Below are 19846 nucleotides of genomic sequence, written 5' to 3' on the forward strand. Positions count from 1 at the left end.
GTAGTTTCAGGAAAAAATATTTATTTGCTTAACGGAAAAATGTTAGACGATTTATAAAATTTGTTGCAGCCATTAATGTCGAACCATAACAGCAAAACGTGAATCTCCCTTTACAAAGACAAGGTTTAAACTTATACCCGAAGACAAGGTTAAACTGTGGGGGTCCTTGGTGCTGAGTTTGGCTGTTTTCCTGCAGGCATTTCATTACCCAACTGGGTAACATCATCAGTGTTGGAAGGAATGTGGTTTTGCTCTCTGTTTGTGGATTGTCTGTCTTTCGAAACGTAAGATGGATGGACCTTGATGAGTCTGGTCCAGCCAGGCAGATTTTAAAAGACGTTTAAACTCCCCTTCTATCCTCCCACAGATATTCTCCAAATGCATAGCCGCTTTGTCCAATCTTTATTAAAATGTAGCATTCCTATCGTAGTGGGAATGCCACATTGTGTTTGCATGGAAAGAATGGTTGCACTTTGTTGTTGTTGTTGTGTGGTCGTTACTGCTTAACAATCCCGTATTGATCTTTCCTATTCGTCACATGGTGTATCCAGCCTCCCTTAAAAAAAAAAAAAAAAACCTTGCCATATTTCACCTACACATAAAATGAACCCCCAGCTGCCAAAGACATTGGCTGGTTCATCTGGGAGTGATGAGCTTTTTCGTGCCTAATTCCTGCTAGAAACAGTCACTGCATCAGACAATAAACATTTTCTGCTCCATAAATCTGATGGTGGGCTGTATGTGTGTGTGTGTGTGTGTGTGTGTAAGTGATAGATCAACAAACATGCCAACCCCCTCCTTCCACAAAACACTGTCGGTTTATGGGCAGCATTTGCAATATTCTTGGAATCCTAAATGGAAAGGGGAGAATCCCCAAAAGGGCTATAAACTTAGAGAGTGTTTGTTTGGCCCTCGATTTAAGCTAGAGCATTCGGAGAGCAGATGATCTAATAGACCATCTCTTCTTCCCAGAGCTCAGTTGAGGGTTGAGCTGATGATGTGCTTAATCATGGTTCATGGAATAAATACAATTACCTGGGTTCACACAGCAGATTCGAACCCAAAATGTTTGTAGGTAGCCATACGGAAAGTAATGGTGGGTACATGGATGTAGAGAACAAGTAAGTAAGTGAAAAAAATAAATTTTGGGGAACACGTGAAGTTTTTCCCACTGAAGAGGTAGATTTTGGGGTCCAAAGAGGAACAGAAATGTCACTAGTTTGCAAGAACTGTGGTGGTGCAGTGCTTAGAACACAGTATTGCAGGCTAACTCTGCCCACAGCCTGGAGTTCAATCCTAACCGGCTCAAGGTTGACTCAGCCGTCCATCCTTCCGAGGTCAGTAAAATGATGACCCTGATTGTTGGGGGCAAATATGCTGACTCTGTAAACCACTTAGAGAGGGCTGTGAAGCACTCTGAAGCGGTATATAAGTCTAAGTTCTATTGCTATTGCAGGCTAACTCTGCCCACAGCCTGGAGTTTGATCCTGACTGGCTCAAGGTTGACTCAGCCTTCCATTCTTCCAAAGATAGTAAAATGAGGACCCAGTTTGTTGGGGGCAATAGGCTGACTCTGTAAACCGCTTAGAGCGGGCCGTGAGGCACTGTGTAGTGCTATATAAGTCTAAGTGCTATTGCTCTTGTTAGTTCATAGTCACCATTTCAGAGATTAATAAAGAAAATCTTCCTTGTTGCTTATCATCTTGACTGCAAACCTCTGCCTTGAAGGACAGCCTTTTATAACTGGGGTGGCTAACCAGAGGCCCGCTGCCCAATTTTAAAAGCCCACTGCAGTTGAGCAGGGAGGCCCTTGAAGTAAAAACTCTCTGTTCTTTCCAAGGCAGCCAGCTACTTAGGAGAAGGAGAAATTGATGCCAAGGTGAAAAAGAAAAGGGAAGTCGAAAAAGAGTCACTAGGAAGAGAGAGTATCATAGAAGTGATAACCAGCCAATTTTGACTTCTGCTCTTCTAGCTTCTCCCTACCTCTCTGGTAAACACTCCCTCCTTAAATGATGAAGAATTGTTCTTTATCTGAAAGCAGGACAAGAAGCAACGGATGGAAACTAATCAAGGAGAGAAGCAACCTGGAATTAAGGAGAAACTTCCTGACAGTAAGAACAATTAACCAGTGGAACAACCTGCCTCCAGAAGTTGTGGGTTCTCCATCACTGGAAGTTTTTAAGAAGAGACTGGACAACCATTTGTCTGAAATGGTATAGGGCTTCCTGCTTGAGCTAGACTAGAAGATCTCCAAGGTCCCTTCCCTTATTCTCTTCTTCTGTTAATTCCCCAATTAGGGTTGCACCTAATTGGGGAATAGATGTAGCGGTTTGCTTGGGAATCAGGACTGTCTGTGCAGCAACACACCTAAAAAAACCGGGCCAAGTTTCAAACACACACACTCCATGCCATTATCCTGACTTTTTTGACCACACCTTGCAGACACCCCTGATGTGAATGAAGAAAGAAGAAAATAACGATGGCCAAACAAGAAACGTGCAACCGACGTGTCACAACTTGGGCACTGTGCCCGCCTCGGAGGCTACATCTAAATGGAAAAAAAAAACAACAAAAACAGCAGACCATACAGCCCTGGTTGGCTCCATCTCGGTTCAGCCCCGGCTGAGGACGTGGTGGGAAACCAGCACAGTCACTCCCTTTCGTTCCTAGTCACTTGCTGAAAACTGGCAGCCAGCAGAAGCGGTCTTGGGGAAGGAAGGACTGTCTCCGCGGGCAATCTGTGCGCCCTTGATTTATAATCAAGAAATATGCAGCCGATCACTCCCGGCAAGGGGGGGGGAATAGCATCTGGAGGGGATACCTTGAAGAGCCCGCATTGCTCAGAGCCAGGCTTATTATGATGACTGCTTCTTTTGCAGTCCAGAAACAATAGCTGGGCTCTCGAGGAGTCTATATACCCTGTAGAGAATTACTGAAATAAAGTCATGTGACGGTCGGAGGGTGTGTTTCCAATTATTGCACTTGAGTCTTCCTGCCAGGCCGGCGAAGACAAACAGCCTTCTGAAGGAGTCTGTGATTTTTTTTTTTGTTTGTTTCCAGCTTTGTTGTAAGTCCTTTTTAAACGCTTTCATTTTGAGAAGGAAAAAAAAAGGGGGTGGGTGGTTGGGTTATGGATGCTTTTCCTACCCCATAGCACGGTTGCAACCTCTCTCTGGAAGACAACGGTTGAGGGGGATTGGGGAAGGAACCTATCGACTGGGTGCTTTTAAGACGCATCTGATGCTTTCCGATGAATTGAGGGAGGGAAGGGATCGAGGCGCAGAGAGGGTGCCAAGCCCACTTGGAACGAGATGCGAAGGGCTTGCATTGCACCGCTTCGAGCCAATCGGCAGAAAAACCTCGTGTTGGGCCGAGGGAAGATCTGAGGCTTCCCGCAGCTCCGTTAACTCTTTCGGTCTTTGCAAAAAGGGTTCCGTTTCGGTCCCTCCAAATGGGAACCAAATGGGGTCTTTTCCTGGCACGTCGTTTATTTTATTGACGTACCGAACAAAAACAGGTTGGGGTGATTTTAGCACAAAAGCGAGAGGGGAGGAGGGGGGGAGGAAGAGGAGGAGGAGGAGGAGGAGGAGGAAGAGCCAAGTGGGGGAAGAGAGAAATCAGCCAACCAGTTAACATTTGGTTTGGATTACCAAAACAAGGCGAGAGAGCTTTGTTCCTGGCAGGCCAGGGGGACAGGGAAAGAGAGAACAAAATGCAATGACTGGGGACACGCTGTGCTGGTCCTAGGGTCCAAACGTTGATTATGGACCAGGTGGACCGCACTTTCTTGGAAGGATAAGCATCATCCGCTTTATTGCAACTGGACTCTTTGCTTCGGTGGGCCTCATGGTATGTGCATGTTTGCAGATTTGTGAAAGGGGGGGGGGGTGTAATAACATGAGATGGATTTTTTTCACAAGTTCCCTGCCTGCTTAAGAATCTAGATTTTCCCCATCCCGTGTAGCAACCCAGTGAAATGTTTTAATTTTGTGCTTGACCAGCCCAAAGGATGGTTTTGGGTTTTTTTTTTTTCCAACCCCACCTCAACCTGTCAGATACAGAAGTTTCCAAGCCAAGATTAGGAGTAAAAGGACTTTATTCGGTCTAAATATGCTTTCTAGCTTTCTACTCTCATCCTGCATCCCTCTTGTCTTCTAATCGAGAGCATTTGCTCTTCATCTTTTCTCTTTCCCGCCAAGCCCACTGGTCTTCTTCTTTTTTCTTCTTCAATTACTTCCATCACCTGTTAAGATCTTCCTGGAAAGAGGGAGTGAACACAATTGAAGAAAATGGCTGGGGGAGGGGGGGGGGCTTCAATACAATACAATACAAGGTTATGTATATATATTTTGTCCTAAATATTCCTCTTGTAGATGATTCTGTATCTTTCATTTACGATCAGAGGGACTTGATTTATTATTTGAGGTGTGATTTTTATAAGTCACTTATTTTATGCATCATGACTTTCTTTTTTATTTTGATTTGGTTTGTTGATCCGACGGATTTGATTTGACATGATTTATGATCAGAGGGATTCGTTTCTATTTGCAATATGGTACCTTTTAGAAAGACAGGATGATTATGTAGGATTTAGAGATGATCTGTATATTTAGCCAAGATTGCAGATGGTAAGAGATCCAATTTTACTACATGAGACTGTCTTCTGTTGATCTGGTTCCTTCAGAGTTACACAGAACTCTTTTATAATATGAGGAGCCCACCTCACATATGTTGTGATTCTCCAAATCTAAGAAAAATTCCTAAAGGCAAGTTTTAATTTATATTTTACTTTGTAAAGAACAGTAAAAGAGAAAGCTCCTTTTTTTTTTTACGTATTAAGTTGGATCTTGAAGTTTATTCAAACTTCTCATCCAGAAATCCTGCAATTATAGCATTTTTGACAGATGGCCATCCAGTCTCTGTTTATATTTCTCCAGTGACTATGGGCACACGACTTCCCCATCTGTTTCAGCGCTGAACACTGGACTTGGAAACCAATTCACACAACACATTAAGCTCACCAAGACAATTAATATGAATGTGTGTACTTTCAGTCTTACATCCGCCCAAAACTCATATGGCTTTTAAATCGTACTCTATACATATTTCTAAGGCTAAACATCTCATCTGAACCTGGAAAGACCAACATTTACAGCTACTCCATCAGGAATTTGAAGCCAAAGAAAAATGTAGTTTTCAAGTTCTGGTCTGTATGAGCTGGAAAAGGCTGGTTAGCTTCTGGTTGAATGTATTGTAGGAACCCAGAAAATAGCTTAATCCTGCAATAAAGCAAAACAAGTTGCCTGAATAGGGTTTTGATTCTTTCAGACAGTTTGGGTAGAAAAAAATAACAACCAGAGAGATGAATGAGAAATATGTCTAACTTTAAAAAAAAAAAAAAAGAATACACAGAGCTACTATCAATGTGATGCCTCGTGACTTGCTCCTTCAGAACTAAGAGCCTCTTGTCTTTTATGAAATCTAGAGGTGGGTGGTTTAGAAAGATGAAACATTTTGCTGATGAGTTTCTTTTTCTCATTCCCCCCCCCCACCTCCCCCTCTCCTTCCCCTGCATTTCTCTTCCATCTGGATCTTCAGCTGCAGACACTGGAGGAAGTGAAATTAACCGGCATGACCAATTGACCACCGATTCCTGGGTCTCCCAACGATGGAACGGCACAATAGCACCAAAGGGCGGAAATCCAAAACGTTGCGCTCCATTTCCCGGTCGCTCATCCTCTGCAATGGTAGGACCAGCGATGATGGCTCAAGCCCGGATGACAAATATGCCAACCCCTTTGAGAGCCAAGGCAGCTGGAGTCACAAAGAACCATGCCCTCCACTTCAGCTGGCGTGCTCCTCGCCTAGCCAGGACGCCACGTCCGATCCTCTTACGATTGCCAGCATGGTGCAGCTGAGGACCAATGCCAGCGACAGCTGTAAGAATATGAAGAGGAAGTTCTTTATCAAGGTAGGAAGACAATCCGTGCCTCTGTTTGTCTGGCATTTGCAATGCTTGGATAAGGAGGTTCTCTTCCTTCTCCCCCCTTCTATCACACGTGAACTGCCTTCCAAACATCGCCTAGAACAGGGGTAGGCAACCTTGGCTCTTTTATGACTCGTGGACTTCAATACCCAGAATTCCTGTACCAGCCATGCTGGCTCAGGAATTCTGGGAGTTGAAGTCCACGAGTCATAAAAGAGCCAAGGTTGCCTACCCCTGGCCTAGGGAATCTGGTGGTGGGGATTCCATTTAAACCAGCAGCACAGATTATGCACCCAAGACAGGGGTGGAATTCAGCCAGTTTGCACCAGTTCGGCAGAACCGGTAGCTAATTTTTTGTTGCCCAGGCCCAGAACGGACTTCCGGAAGTGGTATCCATGCAGAGAACTGGTTGTTCACATATTTGAATCCTACCGCTGCCCCAGGATGTTGCATCCCTATCGGGTTCCTGGCTGTTTTATCTTGGAAAGGAACAAAGATAGTGGCTGTGATGAAAAGCTGTTGCAATAGCACACACAACAAGAAGTAGCTGGGGGTCTGCGCAAAGAGCGTCTCGGTCTACACCAGCTCTGTGGTAAATGGCCTTGTCCACAGCATTAATGGGTCATCAGAGCTCAGGATGTTGGGAGCTGTAGCCCAACCTAGCTAGGAGGTAACAAAGTAATGGAAGCTGGATTGACAGGCTTTCAAGTGTCTTCCTGTCTTCCCAACCAGGACAGCTGCATCTGGAAGCTCTGCATTGCCACTGGGAACGAGGGGCTGGGAATCCAAGTCTGCAGGACTTCCAGTGGCTCTGCTTTTGGTAAAGAGTTCATGGTCAGCCACGTGATTGACGGGGGAGCTGCTCAGAGGTATGTTACAAAATCCCATTAGGAAACCACATAATCATGCATATTTAACTTAGGTGGCGACGGTGGCAGTGGTAACGATGACGATATTGAAAGACCCTATACCCTATCTTCCTACTTACCTAAGCACTGAAAATGACTTAATTCAGGAGGGAGATAATAACAGACTTCAAATTTTGGAAGAACTGTTTCCTGGATGATAAAGGAAAATGGTGCTATTTTAACCCCTGGGAGCAGGACAAGAAGCAACAGATGGAAATTAATCAAGGAGAGACCCAACCTAGAACTAAGGAGAAACTTCCTGACAGTGAGAACAATTAATCAATGGAAAGGCTTGCCTCCAGAAGTTGTGGGTGCTCCAAAACTGGAGATTTTTAAGACGAGAGTAGACAGCAATTGGTCTGAAAAGGCATAGGATGTCCTCCTTGAGCAGGGGTTGGACTAGAAGACCTTCAAGGTCCCTTCCAACTATGCTATTCTGCTATTCTCCGAATGCTGTGTAGAAAGCGTTGCAGGGAAGATGTCAGGAGAAACTTCTCAAGAAACAACCCTGTGGTCTCCTCTTTGCTGGAGGAGTTTGAAAAGAGGTTGAAAGAGGTTACCTGTCCAGGAGGCTGCAGTTTTACACCTAGTCCTATAGATCCTGCACTGAGTAGGAAGGTAGACTATATAGCCACTTTCTGTAGAAATTGTGCGGCAAACCAGACAGTGACGGGAACTCTACAAGCAGGATATGAGAAGAGTAGCATTTTCTTACGCACATTGTTCAGCAGAGATATTAAGATATGGTGTAATTATATAAATAGTTTGCATTTCTCCCATTCTGCAGTTAACCTTGCAAGCGTGTATATTTCTCATTTGAGTGAACAGATTGAGGAGGTCTCTATCAAAGGTGGTCTTCCTCCCCCATTCAAGCTGTCAGCCAAGAAAGGAAATTGATATTGCAATTTGCTTTCACCATGGAAGCCCTCTTTCATAGAGCTCTACTACACCAACAGAGAAATCAGAATATTTGTAAACATTATCTGGCATCTCAGCGACTTAAGCCAAGGGTATATATAGCAAAAGAGAAATAAATATGTGCAGTGCTTCTCTATCCCATGTTACTTCTTATGACTTCAGGCTGATTAAAAAAAAAATCAAAATCATTGGTGATTTCTTTTTCATTTTTGTAAAATGTTTATTATTATTTTTCCATACAATTCAATAGTACTTATTCAACAACGTGTTGTCCGAGTTTATCATTCACTATTACAAATTTAATTCCTAATTCTTTATTCTTTTCTCCAGCCATTGGTAAAACAAGTCCCAAGTCTGATAGTGTTCTGTTTCTTCTTTTTCTTTCAACCTCATTTCCGCACATTCTAGTATTTTTTAAAAATTATTTCTTCCTCTGATGGTATTTCTTCCTTTTTCCAATATTGTGCAAATATGATTCTTGCCGCTGTTATCACATGTAAAATCAAATATATACTTTGTTTATCAATCAATCAATTGATTTTCTGGCATAATACCTAATTAAAAAAAAGATCAGGTTTAAAATCTACCTGTTTTCCCAACATCTTTTCCAGACAAGTATCTATTTCTTTCCAGTATCTCATTGTTTTAACACATGTCCACCAGACATGATAATAAGTACCTGACTTATGTTTACATTTTCAACATCTATCTGACATATTTTTAAACATTTTCCCTATCTTGCTAGTGGCAAGTGCCATCTATTTTATATACATTTTCTTTATAAAAAGCTGCCATTGTCAGTTTATAATTTGTGATTTTTTTTTCCTTATTGGATGTGTATAAGAGGTCTGTTAAAGTCTTGAAGCATTTTATGAGAAGTGACTTTAAAAAAAAAAGACAAATTCTGTTTACTGGATATATCAGAGAGGTCTGTTAAAGTTTGAAAGATGTTGGGGTAAAGAAGAAGATGAACATGAAAAAAGCTCCAGGACCATATTTAGAGGGGTCAAAAAGTAAACTGATAAAAGTTCGGAGAAAGAATGCTTATTTGACCAGGGTTATAATAAAAATTAGTTATATCTGGTTTCCCTTATTGAATTTTTGATGATAAAGAACAAATGATGAGACTTTTGGATTTTTAGTTAACAGATGAGTTATGGGGTAAAGAGAGAAATGCTATAAAATTGTTTTTATTTGCTGGAATGAAGGGGGAAATTAATTCCTTCCTTCCTTCCTTCCTTCCTTCCTTCCTTCCTCATTGATCTTGGTCCAGACATGGCTTTCTAGCTTGCTTGCTTTCCTTCCTTCCTTCCTTCCTTCCTTCCTTCCTCATTGATCTTGGTCCAGACATGGCTCTCTAGCTTGCTTGCTTTTCTTCCTTCCTTCCTTCCTCATTGATCTTGGTCCAGACATGGCTATCTAGCTTGCTTGCCTTCCTTCCTTCCTTCCTTCCTTCCTTCCTTCCTTCCTTCCTTCCTTCCTTCCTTCCTTCCTTCCTCATTGATCTTGGTCCAGACATGGCTCTCTAGCTTGCTTGCTTTCCTTCCTTCCTTCCTACCTTCCTTCCTTCCTTTCTTCCTTCTTTCCTTCCTTCCTTCCTTCCTTCCTCATTGATCTTGGTCCAGACATGGCTCTCTAGCTTGCTTGCTTCCCTCCCTCCTTCCTTCCTTCCTTCCTTCCTTCCTTCCTTCCTTCCTTCCTTCCTTCCTCACTGATCTTGGTCCAGATATAGCTCTTTTGCTTGCTTGCCTGCCTGCCTGCCTCCCTCCCTCCTCCTTTCCTTCCTTCCTTCCGTAGTTTATATTAGTTTTTATTCTTTCTATTTGTCTTAATAAAAATTAGAAGAAGCTGGTTTGTTAGCCTCCCCTAATCTGAGACTCTTGTGATTGGCAAATGTAAACATGACCCGAACAGAATCACCAGCAGCTCAAAAAAAAGCAGGGATTCCCTTTGAAGAAAGAACTGATGACACTATTGCTGTGTGTTCTTTTTTCTTTTCTTTCCAAGGGATGGTCGTTTAAGCCCTGGTGATGAGCTCTTAACAGTCAATGGGCAACCTCTTAAAGAGCTTTGCAGCAAAGAGGCCGAATCGCTCATCCAGTCTGCCAGAGGCTTGGTTAATTTAGTGATTGCTAATAAGGTAAGTGGAAGAGTTGAGACCGCTCTGTTCCAACGAAGGAGAATATTGGTAGCTCAGGGCTGAAATGAGGGGTCTTTGGTGCTCTCTGAGCTTGTTTTCTTGCAGGCGTTTCATTACCCAAAGTAGTAGGAAACGTCATCAGTGCTAGACGGTGGTGGTGGTGGAGGAGGAAGAGGAGGAGGAGAGCTGTGGGGTCCTTGGTGCTCTCTGAGCTTGCTTGTTTTCTTGCAGACGTTTCATTACCCAACTAGGTAACATCATCAGTGCTATCGCTACTTCTCTGTTCCACTTAGAGCTGGCTGTAGCTTTCCAGAATAAGATCTCTTTTCACTTTCCCCATTTGCCCATTGTTTCTGCTACCCAAAAGGGCAGGATAGGTCAAGGGTTTTTTCTTCTCTCTAGAAAAAAAGAAAAGAAAAAAAAAACCAGGTTCAAGAATGGCAAGACCAAAGAGTTCTGATATTTAGGAGCACCCCTAACCTTCTTAAGATATTTAGGAGCACCCCTAACCTCTTTGGCAGGTGCCAGGAGCGCTGATTCTTACAGAACGCAAAGCTGTAAGGAATGTAACTAAATTCAGGTCGAAAAATGCAAAGCTTTTCCATTCCCCCCCCCCCCTTTGGCTGGCACACACCTATGCTTTTAGTTGACAAACAACTGATAGGATTACAAAAGGCACAACTTTCCTCCCAGCTACATCAACCTGGGGGGGGGGGTGTGTGGCTTCACCAGTTTAAATTCTACCTGCCCTGCAGCAGAGGAGCAGTGCCAGAAGAAAAACAGTAAAAGTATTAATTCAGTCATCATGGAAGATTAACGGCAAGGTTCAGCTGCCTTCACCAAGACGCCATCTGCTGCAGGAGAAAGGAACTCAAGTCTTTACGAAGAATGCTCTATGTCAAGAACGCACCTCCAAGTTTTTTGGGGAGGTTTCCCCCTGATGTTACAGTTTTTATTAATTTATAATTTATTAATTTATAATTTAAAATCTCCATTACTGGAGATTTTTAAGAAGAGGCTAGACAGCCACTTGTCTGAGATGGTATAGGTTCTCCTGCTTAAGCGGGAGGCTGGACTAGAAGACCTCCAAGGTCCCTTCCAGCTCTATTCTATTCTATTCTATTCTATTCTATTCTATTCTATTCTATTCTATTCTATTCTATTCTATTCTATTCCCTAATTATAATTCTTATTCTATTCTATTCTATTCTATTCTATTCTATTCTATTCTATTCTATTCTATTCTATTCTATTCTATTCCCTATTTCTATTCCCTAATTATAATTCTTATTCTATTGTATTCTATTCTATTCCCTATTTCTATTCTATTCCCTATTTCTATTCCCTAATTCTTATTCTTATTCTTATTCTTATTCTATTCTATTCTATTCTATTCTATTCCCTATTTCTATTCTATTCCCTATTTCTATTCCCTAATTCTTATTCTATTCTGTTCTGTTCTGTTCTAAAGAACTAACCCTAAGTGCCCTTCACCGTCATGAGTAACATTTGTTCTCCTCTCTGATATTCCTACAAATGACTGGGGAAAGACTGGACTGCAGCAACCTCTGCTCCTTCTCACTACTATTGACACCCATTTATTTACTCATCCCTGCCAAGGTTGCCTGCACAAAACAATGGCCACAGCTTAAAGCACATACAATTATGCCTATTCCATTTTTGGCTATAGAGTATTTAAGTAGCATGGATTAGATCGGATGATGCTAACTAGTTTGGGTAATGAAATGTCTGCAAGAAAACAAGCAACCTCAGAAAGCACCAAGTATATTAGTGTTCAGTGTATTTAACTAATTGGGCCTCTTCCTTATCAGCGTTTCCTGTTACTGATTTTAAATCTGCAATATCCCACAAGGCATGCACATCGCAGTGACAGGCCTAGAGTTTTGTAATGTGTCTGCACCATCTTGCTCATAACCTTCCAATTTGTCAAGAGACCTTTTGTGAAATTTCCGTTTATGTAAGGTGCAACTGATGCAGAAATTCATGCAGTTTGTGTCTGCAGTGGGCTCCGAACTAAAGGCTCAGTGTTAGAGTTTGCCCAAAGGATTAAGGAATCCTTGCCTGGATGTGACTGAGAAGTGGGGAAGAGTTCCATCTTTTCTCCCATTACCATTTAGGTCAGTATTTTTCCCCAGTGCTGGCTGGAGAATTCTGGGAGTTGAAGTCCACCCATCTTCAAGTTGCTAAGTTTGAAAAAAAAACTTGATTTAGTTTAAAAGGGATTGTTCACATTTTAGGCTAATGCCAGAGTGGGCTCTCCTTGTTTACCTAGGGGTGAATTTTGACACCAACACACAGCCTACTTTTAAATCATTGCACATACTTAAGATGTTGTGCCTTTCCCCCCAATTCTCCCAGGAATCGTCCGGTGGCCCTCATAAGGAGCAGCCAACTAAACATGACCTGCCAAATGGATCCATTCTGCAGACGAAAGCCAAATGCCAGCGGACGCGCAGCAATTCAGCCAGTAAGTTTCTGCAGTTTAGGCTACGTACAGTTGCACGCAGATGTGCATAATGCACACTTGACATTGATTCGGCCTTGCTGCACCAAGATCTGTACAAAGTGTAGCAATCTAATGATTCCCATTCTGGAGATGACGATAAGAAAGGGGAGGAGATGCCTGCAGATGCCTATTAAAAATGGTGAAGTAGGAATGTTCTGGAAAGAAAGGCAGTCAAGTTGTTTATCTCTACCATGCTTAAAACTGTAGAGATGAGAGTGGACTTTAGGAGGAGATTTATATCCCATCACCTCTTCCTAGGATTAAAAGCACGATATCAGCACTGGAATCTTGCAAGTTTGGGGATTCTGTAATCTCCCAGGACTTGAGATGGACGCCTAACATTAAAACCATCATTAAAAAGACCCAAGAAAGAATGTCTTCCTGCATAGTTCAAACTATGCCAGGAGCTGCTGATACAGTTTGACAGAAGAATTATTGAGTCTATCATTTGTAATAATAACAACAACAACAACTGCTTCCATCCTGCAACGATATCTGTGATACCATCAAATATCCACATCTGCCTATCCCAGGTCCTTGGGAAGGACTCAATAGGTAGACAAAAATGCCAAATCCAGTCTGAACATCTGGCTGACTGTGCGATGATCAATAATAATAAATAACGTTGGAAGGGACCTTGGAGGTCATCTAGTCTAACCCCCTACCCTAGCAGGAAACCCTATAGCATTTCATACAAATGGCTGTCCAGTCTCTTCTTAAAAACTCCCAGTGTTGGAGCATTCACCGCTTCTGGAGACAGGTTGTTCCACTGGTTAATTGTTTTAACTGTCAGGAAGTTTCTCCTTAGTTCTAGGTTGCTTCTCTCCTTGATGAGTTTCCATCTGTTGCTTCTTGTCCTGCCTTCAGGCGCTTTGGAGAATAGCTTGACTCCCTCTTCTTTGGGTCAGCCCCTGAGATACTGGAACCCTCCTATCTGCTATAGAAGAACACTGCTGGACTTCTATAACTATCTGGTTTGGTACAGCAACCAAACAGGGCAGGTACAGATTCCAACGGATAGTTAGGACTGCAGACCAGGACAACTGCAATCACCGTGCCTTCCACGGAAGACCTACTGCATGGGTCAGAAAGAGGGCTGAGAAAATATCTGCAGGCCCATGACACCCTGGACATAAACCGTTTCAACTCTTCTCCTCAAGATGGCGCTAGAGGGCACTGCAAGCCAAAACAACTAGAGACACAGGGACAGGTTTTTCTTTCCTGTCATCACTCTGCTGAACACCTAATTCCCACAATATTGTCTAGTATCTATCTATCTATCTATCTATCTATCTATCTATCTATCTATCTATCTATCTATCTATATCTATCTATCTATCTATCTATCTATCTATCTATCTATCTCTATCTATCTATCTATCTATCTATCTATCTATCTATCTATCTATCCGTGTAGTATGGCTGCAGTATTATTTTTATCCTTCTCATTATCTTCTTTACTACTTCCCCTAATGATGATGATGATGATGATTTGTGAGACAAACATCTTGCGTGTCTAACATCACTTGGCCAAATAAAGTATTCAGTTCAGTCTACTTTTTCCCCCCTCTTAAGGTGCTAGTCCATACTGGATAGGAGACGTTGATTGTTCTGTGGTCAAGAAGTCAGCCTCTCGGTACAGACAGTCCCTTTATAGCAACCGAAAGTCATTCTCTCAACAGCTGGAGAATGCAGCAGAAAAAGCAGCTGTCAAGGTAAGCGGAAAAGGAAGCCCACCGGACTTTAGCGCTCCATCTGTGGAACGGTCAAGAAATGACAATGCTGATGGAAATGCAGCTTTCGGGCCAAACACTTCCTTCCTGGTTTGGCTGCCCTACAGCAAAGCAGCCTGTTTTCCAGAAGTCCTTGACCTCAGAAGAATGAGGTCACTTCTATGGACCAAGGAGAACATCACCTGCATCTCTTTACCTTCAGTGTCCCTGAAGGACTGTAAATCCTCAGTGAAATGCATATTGCTACTCTGTTTGCAGAATCGGTTAGAATCCTTTAGTTGCTGGATGAGCAAGTTAGAATTGAAATAAGGTTTTGGTCTTCAGGAATTCTCCACCTCAAAACTTGGGAGGGTCCTTTTTCCTGAATTTATCCAGGGAAAGGAGAAATTCTCCAGCAGTTTTTCAAGAGCTGGGCTATGCCTCTCTCTGCCTAGGAGACTGATAGAGAGCAAGGATTGTTCAATTAAAGATAATTTGTTATGTGTGTGGTGTTTTTGCACTTATATAATTAGGAAGTGGCCATTAATACACATCCCTGGTGACTTCCTAATTAAATAAATGCAAGAACAGAACCCTCCAGCTAGGAGAGTTTCACTCCAAGGAAACTCTCCTTCTCTGAAAAAGATTTCCCAAAGCAAATTTTGAATGATAAAGACAGGAAAAAGAAGCAGGATTCCAGTCTCTGCATGGCACCAACAGAAACCTTGAGGAGATGTGGATGCAATAGAGCCATTTGGAGCCTGATTGTATGTTACAACTACAATCCTCACTGGTTATGAAGAATGATGAAAGATAGGTCACCAGCATGTAATTCACAACTCTGTTGTAGGCAAAAAATTGTGATACTTTAAATCAATGGTTCTCAACCTGTGGGTCGGGACCCCATTTGGGGTCGAATGACCATTTCACGGGGGTCGCCAAACAACGCAGTCCGCCATTTTTTCCCCCCTTTTCCTTAGCTGTGCTACTCCCTTTTATTCTATTGGCTTTTGAAAGCCAATAGAATAGACTCTCTTGAATAGAGTCTAATTCTATTGGCTTTCAAAAGCCAATAGGAATTGTCCAGGCTGTCTCTGCCCTGCTGAGCCCGCCAAAAGTCCCATTCTGCAAACGGTGCTGCACCAGTTGAGTAGTCCTCGACTTAGGACCGGTTGAGCAGTCCTTGACTTACGACCGGTTGGGGGTCGCGGCATTAAAAAGTTTGAGAACCACTGCTTTAAATAAAAATATAATTTAAAAAAATTCCTCCAGTATTATACTAACCTTTCCTTGCTGTTTCTTTCAACTGTAGCCTCTCTCCAGATCATCTCGCTCACTAAGTACCGCCCACCTCATGTCCACATCTTCAGGTTTACAGGCCTCTATGATATCCAACATTGTTCTAATGAAAGGGCAAGGGAAGGTGAGGTCTCTGCTTTGTTATATGTCTTTCTTGGATAATACATAGGAACACTGGGACCAAAATGGTTTTCTGGAGTCCATTTTTAAAAACTCCAGTCTTCCTTTAAGGGAGAGATTGGTCTACAGCAATGTTTCTCAACCTTGGCTACTTGAAGACCTGTAGACTTCAGCTCCCAGAATTCCCCAGCCATGTAACTGGGAGTCAAAAGTCCACACGTCTTCAAGTTGTCACGGTTGAGAAACACTGATCTGGAGATACTGGCAGATTTCGTTTCTGTTTAAAATTTCAAGATTGCTCTTTCATCCTAACAAATCAGGGGCTCAGTGCAATAATATACTGTTATCCTTATTGTTCTTGAAAAGGCATAAAAAATAACTATCCAAAAATGACCTGCTCTGTGCAGGCTTCTGCAACTGGCTACTAATTCTGTGATGAATTAAACCACTCCTTCATTCCAATAGTAAAAGCCCGTTCTAAGGAGGAAGCAAGAAATTGATGTTTTTCCCCATAAATTTTAAATGTTATTGGAATGTGCGGGATTTGAATGGTACAGATCTATAAATGCATGCAAGGAAAACCATCCTGAACCAACAGGAGGATTGATGCATCCATGGCTACTTAAGAATAAATTCCCACCGCCTTTTGGAGTTGAGGATAGGATAGGATCTAGTTTTACAATTAGGGCATGTATATCTGTATCGCAACTTGACTGCTCAGAGTTGAAGGCCAATAAAAACATTTTTTCCTCCAGGAACTTTTCACAAACAAAAGTGTTTTCATTGCTTGTTTAAGCAGTTAGTAAAAGGAGCAGGTGATTAATCATGTAAAATGCCCCCTTTGTTCCCTGCCATTAGGGATTGGGTTTCAGCATTGTGGGTGGCCAAGACAGCATTTATGGCCCCATTGGCATCTATGTGAAGACAATCTTTCCTGGCGGAGCAGCTGCTGCTGATGGCCGGTTGCAGGAAGGTAGGATAACATTGTCCCGGTGTTTGAATGAATTGGAACTGGACAGCTTGGTTTACAGGAGGGTTCTGTAAACATTTGAAGGTCTATCCTAAAAAAAAAATACGAGTGGGTTTGGTGAGTTTGATCTTATGTACAGCTATCCAATGGGGAAAATGTGTGTGTAATGGTTAATGAATCTTAGTTGGTGAGAAGCTGATGAAATGCAGGTGCCAAAACCTAGCTAATAAGATTGTTTATTTTGATGCAACAGGAGATGAAATCCTGGAATTGAATGGAGAATCAATGCATGGACTCACACACCATGAAGCTTTGCAGAAATTTAAGGTGATGGCTTTGTACAATGTTTTTTCTCCTACATGAATTCTCCTCTTCCTTTTCTTTCTCCCCCCCCCACTCTTGCCCTTCCCCTTTTCTTTCATGTATTCCTCCTCCTCCTCCTCCCTTCTAGCAATGACCATGTTAGCTAGTTGGGTCATGAAATGTTTGCAAGAAAACAACCAAGCTCAGAAAGCACCAAGGACCCCACAATCCTCCTCCTCCTCCTCTATGTTCTTCTCGTCCTTCTTCTCACAAGGCTTCCTTATTTCTAGCAGGCCAAGAAGGGTCTCCTCACACTCACCGTTCGAACAAGCTTCAGCACTCCATCTTCGGCCACCAGCTATTTATCGTCTCATCTTTGTCGTTCTCTAAGTACCAGCATGTGCATCACCAAGGAGAACAGCTCCTTTGGGCCAGAAAGCCCAGCGTTTCCTCTGAGTACCATGAACCCGGATGACAGGATCATGATGGAAGTTTCCTTAAATAAAGGTGAGCAGTAAATATAGCAAGCCCCCCCCCCAAAAAAAACCCAAGTGTTTCCAGAATAGACTTGGCTCAAATATACTGTCCCTCTGAGCCCTTTTCCCCCCTTATTTTTGGGTGATGCTGTGCCAAAAGTATCTTCTGGTTTGGCAGGAGTTGAGAGAGTAATCTTTCTAATATAATGACTGGATTCATAAAAAAAAAACTTGTTTGGCTAGCCTAGCACAGTGGTGGCGAACCTATGGCACGGGTGCCAGAAGCGGCACTCAGAGCCCTCTCTTTGGGCACGCGTGCCGTCGCTCCAGTCCTAGGCCTTCAGCTGGGTTTTATAAAACCTTTTCGCTTTAGGCCTCTGCCGCCATGTACAAAAAAAAAAAGGTTCAATCAATCAGTCAATTTCAACTTCTCGCGGGAAAAAAAAGATCTTGCAAAGTTGGAATTGATTGATTGAATTTTTTAGTCCCACCCAGTCTGCTGTTACCACCGCAGCCACCCCCACCCAATGGGCCACGCCCACCCAATGGGCCACACCCCCAATTGGCCACACCCAGCCAATGGGCCACACCCACCCGGCACTCGACGATGCATAAGTGGGTTTTGGGTTGCAGTTTGGGCACTCGGTCTCTAAAAGGTTCGCCATCACTGGCCTAGCACATCTACTTGGCTGTGATGGCTTGCGGACCAGTTTTAATGTCTTAATATGTGTGTACTATTCTGGCTTGTGAAATTGTGATAAAACAAGTCACAGCTTCACACTCTACCAGGTACCCATGCAGAAATCCTGAATGGTTGAGGACAGGGGCAAGCCTAATGCTCAGTATTGACATAGAGTGCCTGTAGAGGGAAGTGGCACAATTCCTTAATCATTTGGATAGCTCACTTCCTCTTTGCCTCTCCTTCTCTTTTTAATATATTTTCCACAGAGGCTGGTGTGGGCCTCGGCATTGGCTTGTGCAGCATCCCTTACTCCCGGTACATTTCAGGGATATTCATCCACACTCTTTCGCCTGGGTCTGTGGCTCACATGGATGGGAGGCTCAGGTATGTCAAGACTGAATAATTTCCAAAGCTTTCTGACATTCACTTCCCACTTTTTCAAAAGGCGAGAGGTTACAGTGCCAAGTTTGTTTTTCTAAGCCAATCTAATTTTTCTCCTGGAAAAAAAGGGCATACCTTACAATCATTATGGGCAAACTCAATTCATCCACATGCATTGCAAAATTTTCTTTCTTTCTTTCTTTCTTTCTTTCTTTCTTTCTTTCTTTCTTTCTTTCTTTCTTTCCTTCTTCCTTCCTTCCTTCTCCCTCCCTCTTTCTTTCTTTCTTTCTTTCTTTCTTTTTTCCTTCCTTCTTTCTCCCTCTTTCTTTCTTCCTTCCTTCCTTCTCCCTCTTTCTCCCTTCCTTCCTTCCTTCCTTCCTTTCTTCCTTCCTTCCTTCCTTCCTCCTCCCTCTTCCTCCCTCCCTCCCTCTCTTTCTTGATTTCCTTGAAATATCTCAATATTGAAATTCCCCTGCAAAGTGAAAGACCAGGCTGCAACAACAACAAAGAAAGAAACTGTAAGCACAACATAGCTGCTAAATTCTGTGCCAAGGCGCTGCTTCTTGCGAAGCAGAGCATCCAGAGAAAGTTTAGAGAAGTAAGAGTGAGATGAAACCAAAAACAGGAGCCTGCGTCTTCTTTCTCTGTGCCATGAGTCAATCTTTGTCGAACCCTTTCTGTTCAGCTGGGCCTCCATCTGTTCTGCACGTTAGTGAAACAGGGGCAAGAGATAACAACCATTGACTTTCTTCACATAACACGCTTAAATGCAGTGGGAGGTGGATTAGCATTTCCTAGGAGGACCCAGATTGTTGGGGGCAATATGCTGACATTGTAAACTGCCATTGTAAAATGCTGTTAAGCAGTGGTCCCTAAGCTTTGCGCCTTGGGTTTCTCTAAGTGCTATTGCTATATTAACAGTGACCCAACCAACTAACTTAGAAGGAGTCAGTGTTTTTCAAGTAGTATATTATTTCCTTTTCTCCTTCTTCTTCTTCCTCTTCTTCTTCTTCTTCTTCTTCTTCTTCTTCTTCTTCTTCTTCTTCTTCTTCTTCTTCTTCTTCTTCTTCTTCTTCTTCTTCTTCTTCGGTTTTAAGATATAAGAAATGTAAAACAGTTGGGAAGGCTTGTATGAGGAAAAAGACTTAAATATTTAAGTGTACTTAACACTAAAAAAATCTTAACGGGTAAAATGTTTTTGAACATTGTGGGGAAAATAAATTGAAATAAGAACTTTAAGGACAGGATCTATGATAAAGGGATGGAGATGATTAATTAGAAAAGAAGCTTCATAGGGATGTGGCTGTTACTTGTAGAAATACTAGAAAAATCTTTGTATTCCATTGCTATCTACTAAAATACTAAGAAATGTATTAATTTAAGGTTGATAAAAGAGAATATTATTGGAAGAAGAGAAGATCAAG

General features: G+C 42.5%; 1 protein-coding gene across 5 annotated transcripts in view; it reads left to right on the forward strand.

Moving 5' to 3' along the window:
* The window catches only part of IL16 (interleukin 16), a 47572-nt gene that overhangs the window by 14025 nt on the left and 13701 nt on the right, over positions 1 to 19846 (forward strand). For 2 of the 5 annotated variants that reach the window (XM_039359321.1, XM_039359320.1), the window contains 10 exons: positions 5599 to 5971; positions 6719 to 6855; positions 9820 to 9952; positions 12332 to 12440; positions 14055 to 14194; positions 15504 to 15614; positions 16469 to 16583; positions 16834 to 16907; positions 17174 to 17390; positions 18308 to 18425. In XM_039359321.1, the coding sequence (XP_039215255.1) occupies positions 5669 to 5971; positions 6719 to 6855; positions 9820 to 9952; positions 12332 to 12440; positions 14055 to 14194; positions 15504 to 15614; positions 16469 to 16583; positions 16834 to 16907; positions 17174 to 17390; positions 18308 to 18425 (1457 nt within the window). In that variant the 5' untranslated portion in view covers positions 5599 to 5668. Of the gene's footprint in view, positions 1 to 2436; positions 3068 to 3597; positions 3850 to 5598; positions 5972 to 6718; positions 6856 to 9819; positions 9953 to 12331; positions 12441 to 14054; positions 14195 to 15503; positions 15615 to 16468; positions 16584 to 16833; positions 16908 to 17173; positions 17391 to 18307; positions 18426 to 19846 lie in introns of those variants that run through there. The other 3 variants (XM_039359322.1, XM_039359323.1, XM_039359324.1) reach the window with 3 other exon arrangements.

Source organism: Crotalus tigris, unplaced genomic scaffold (genome assembly GCF_016545835.1).
Source record: "Crotalus tigris isolate CLP2741 ecotype Arizona unplaced genomic scaffold, ASM1654583v1 scf7180000019068.10715455, whole genome shotgun sequence".
NCBI lineage: Eukaryota > Metazoa > Chordata > Lepidosauria > Squamata > Viperidae > Crotalus > Crotalus tigris.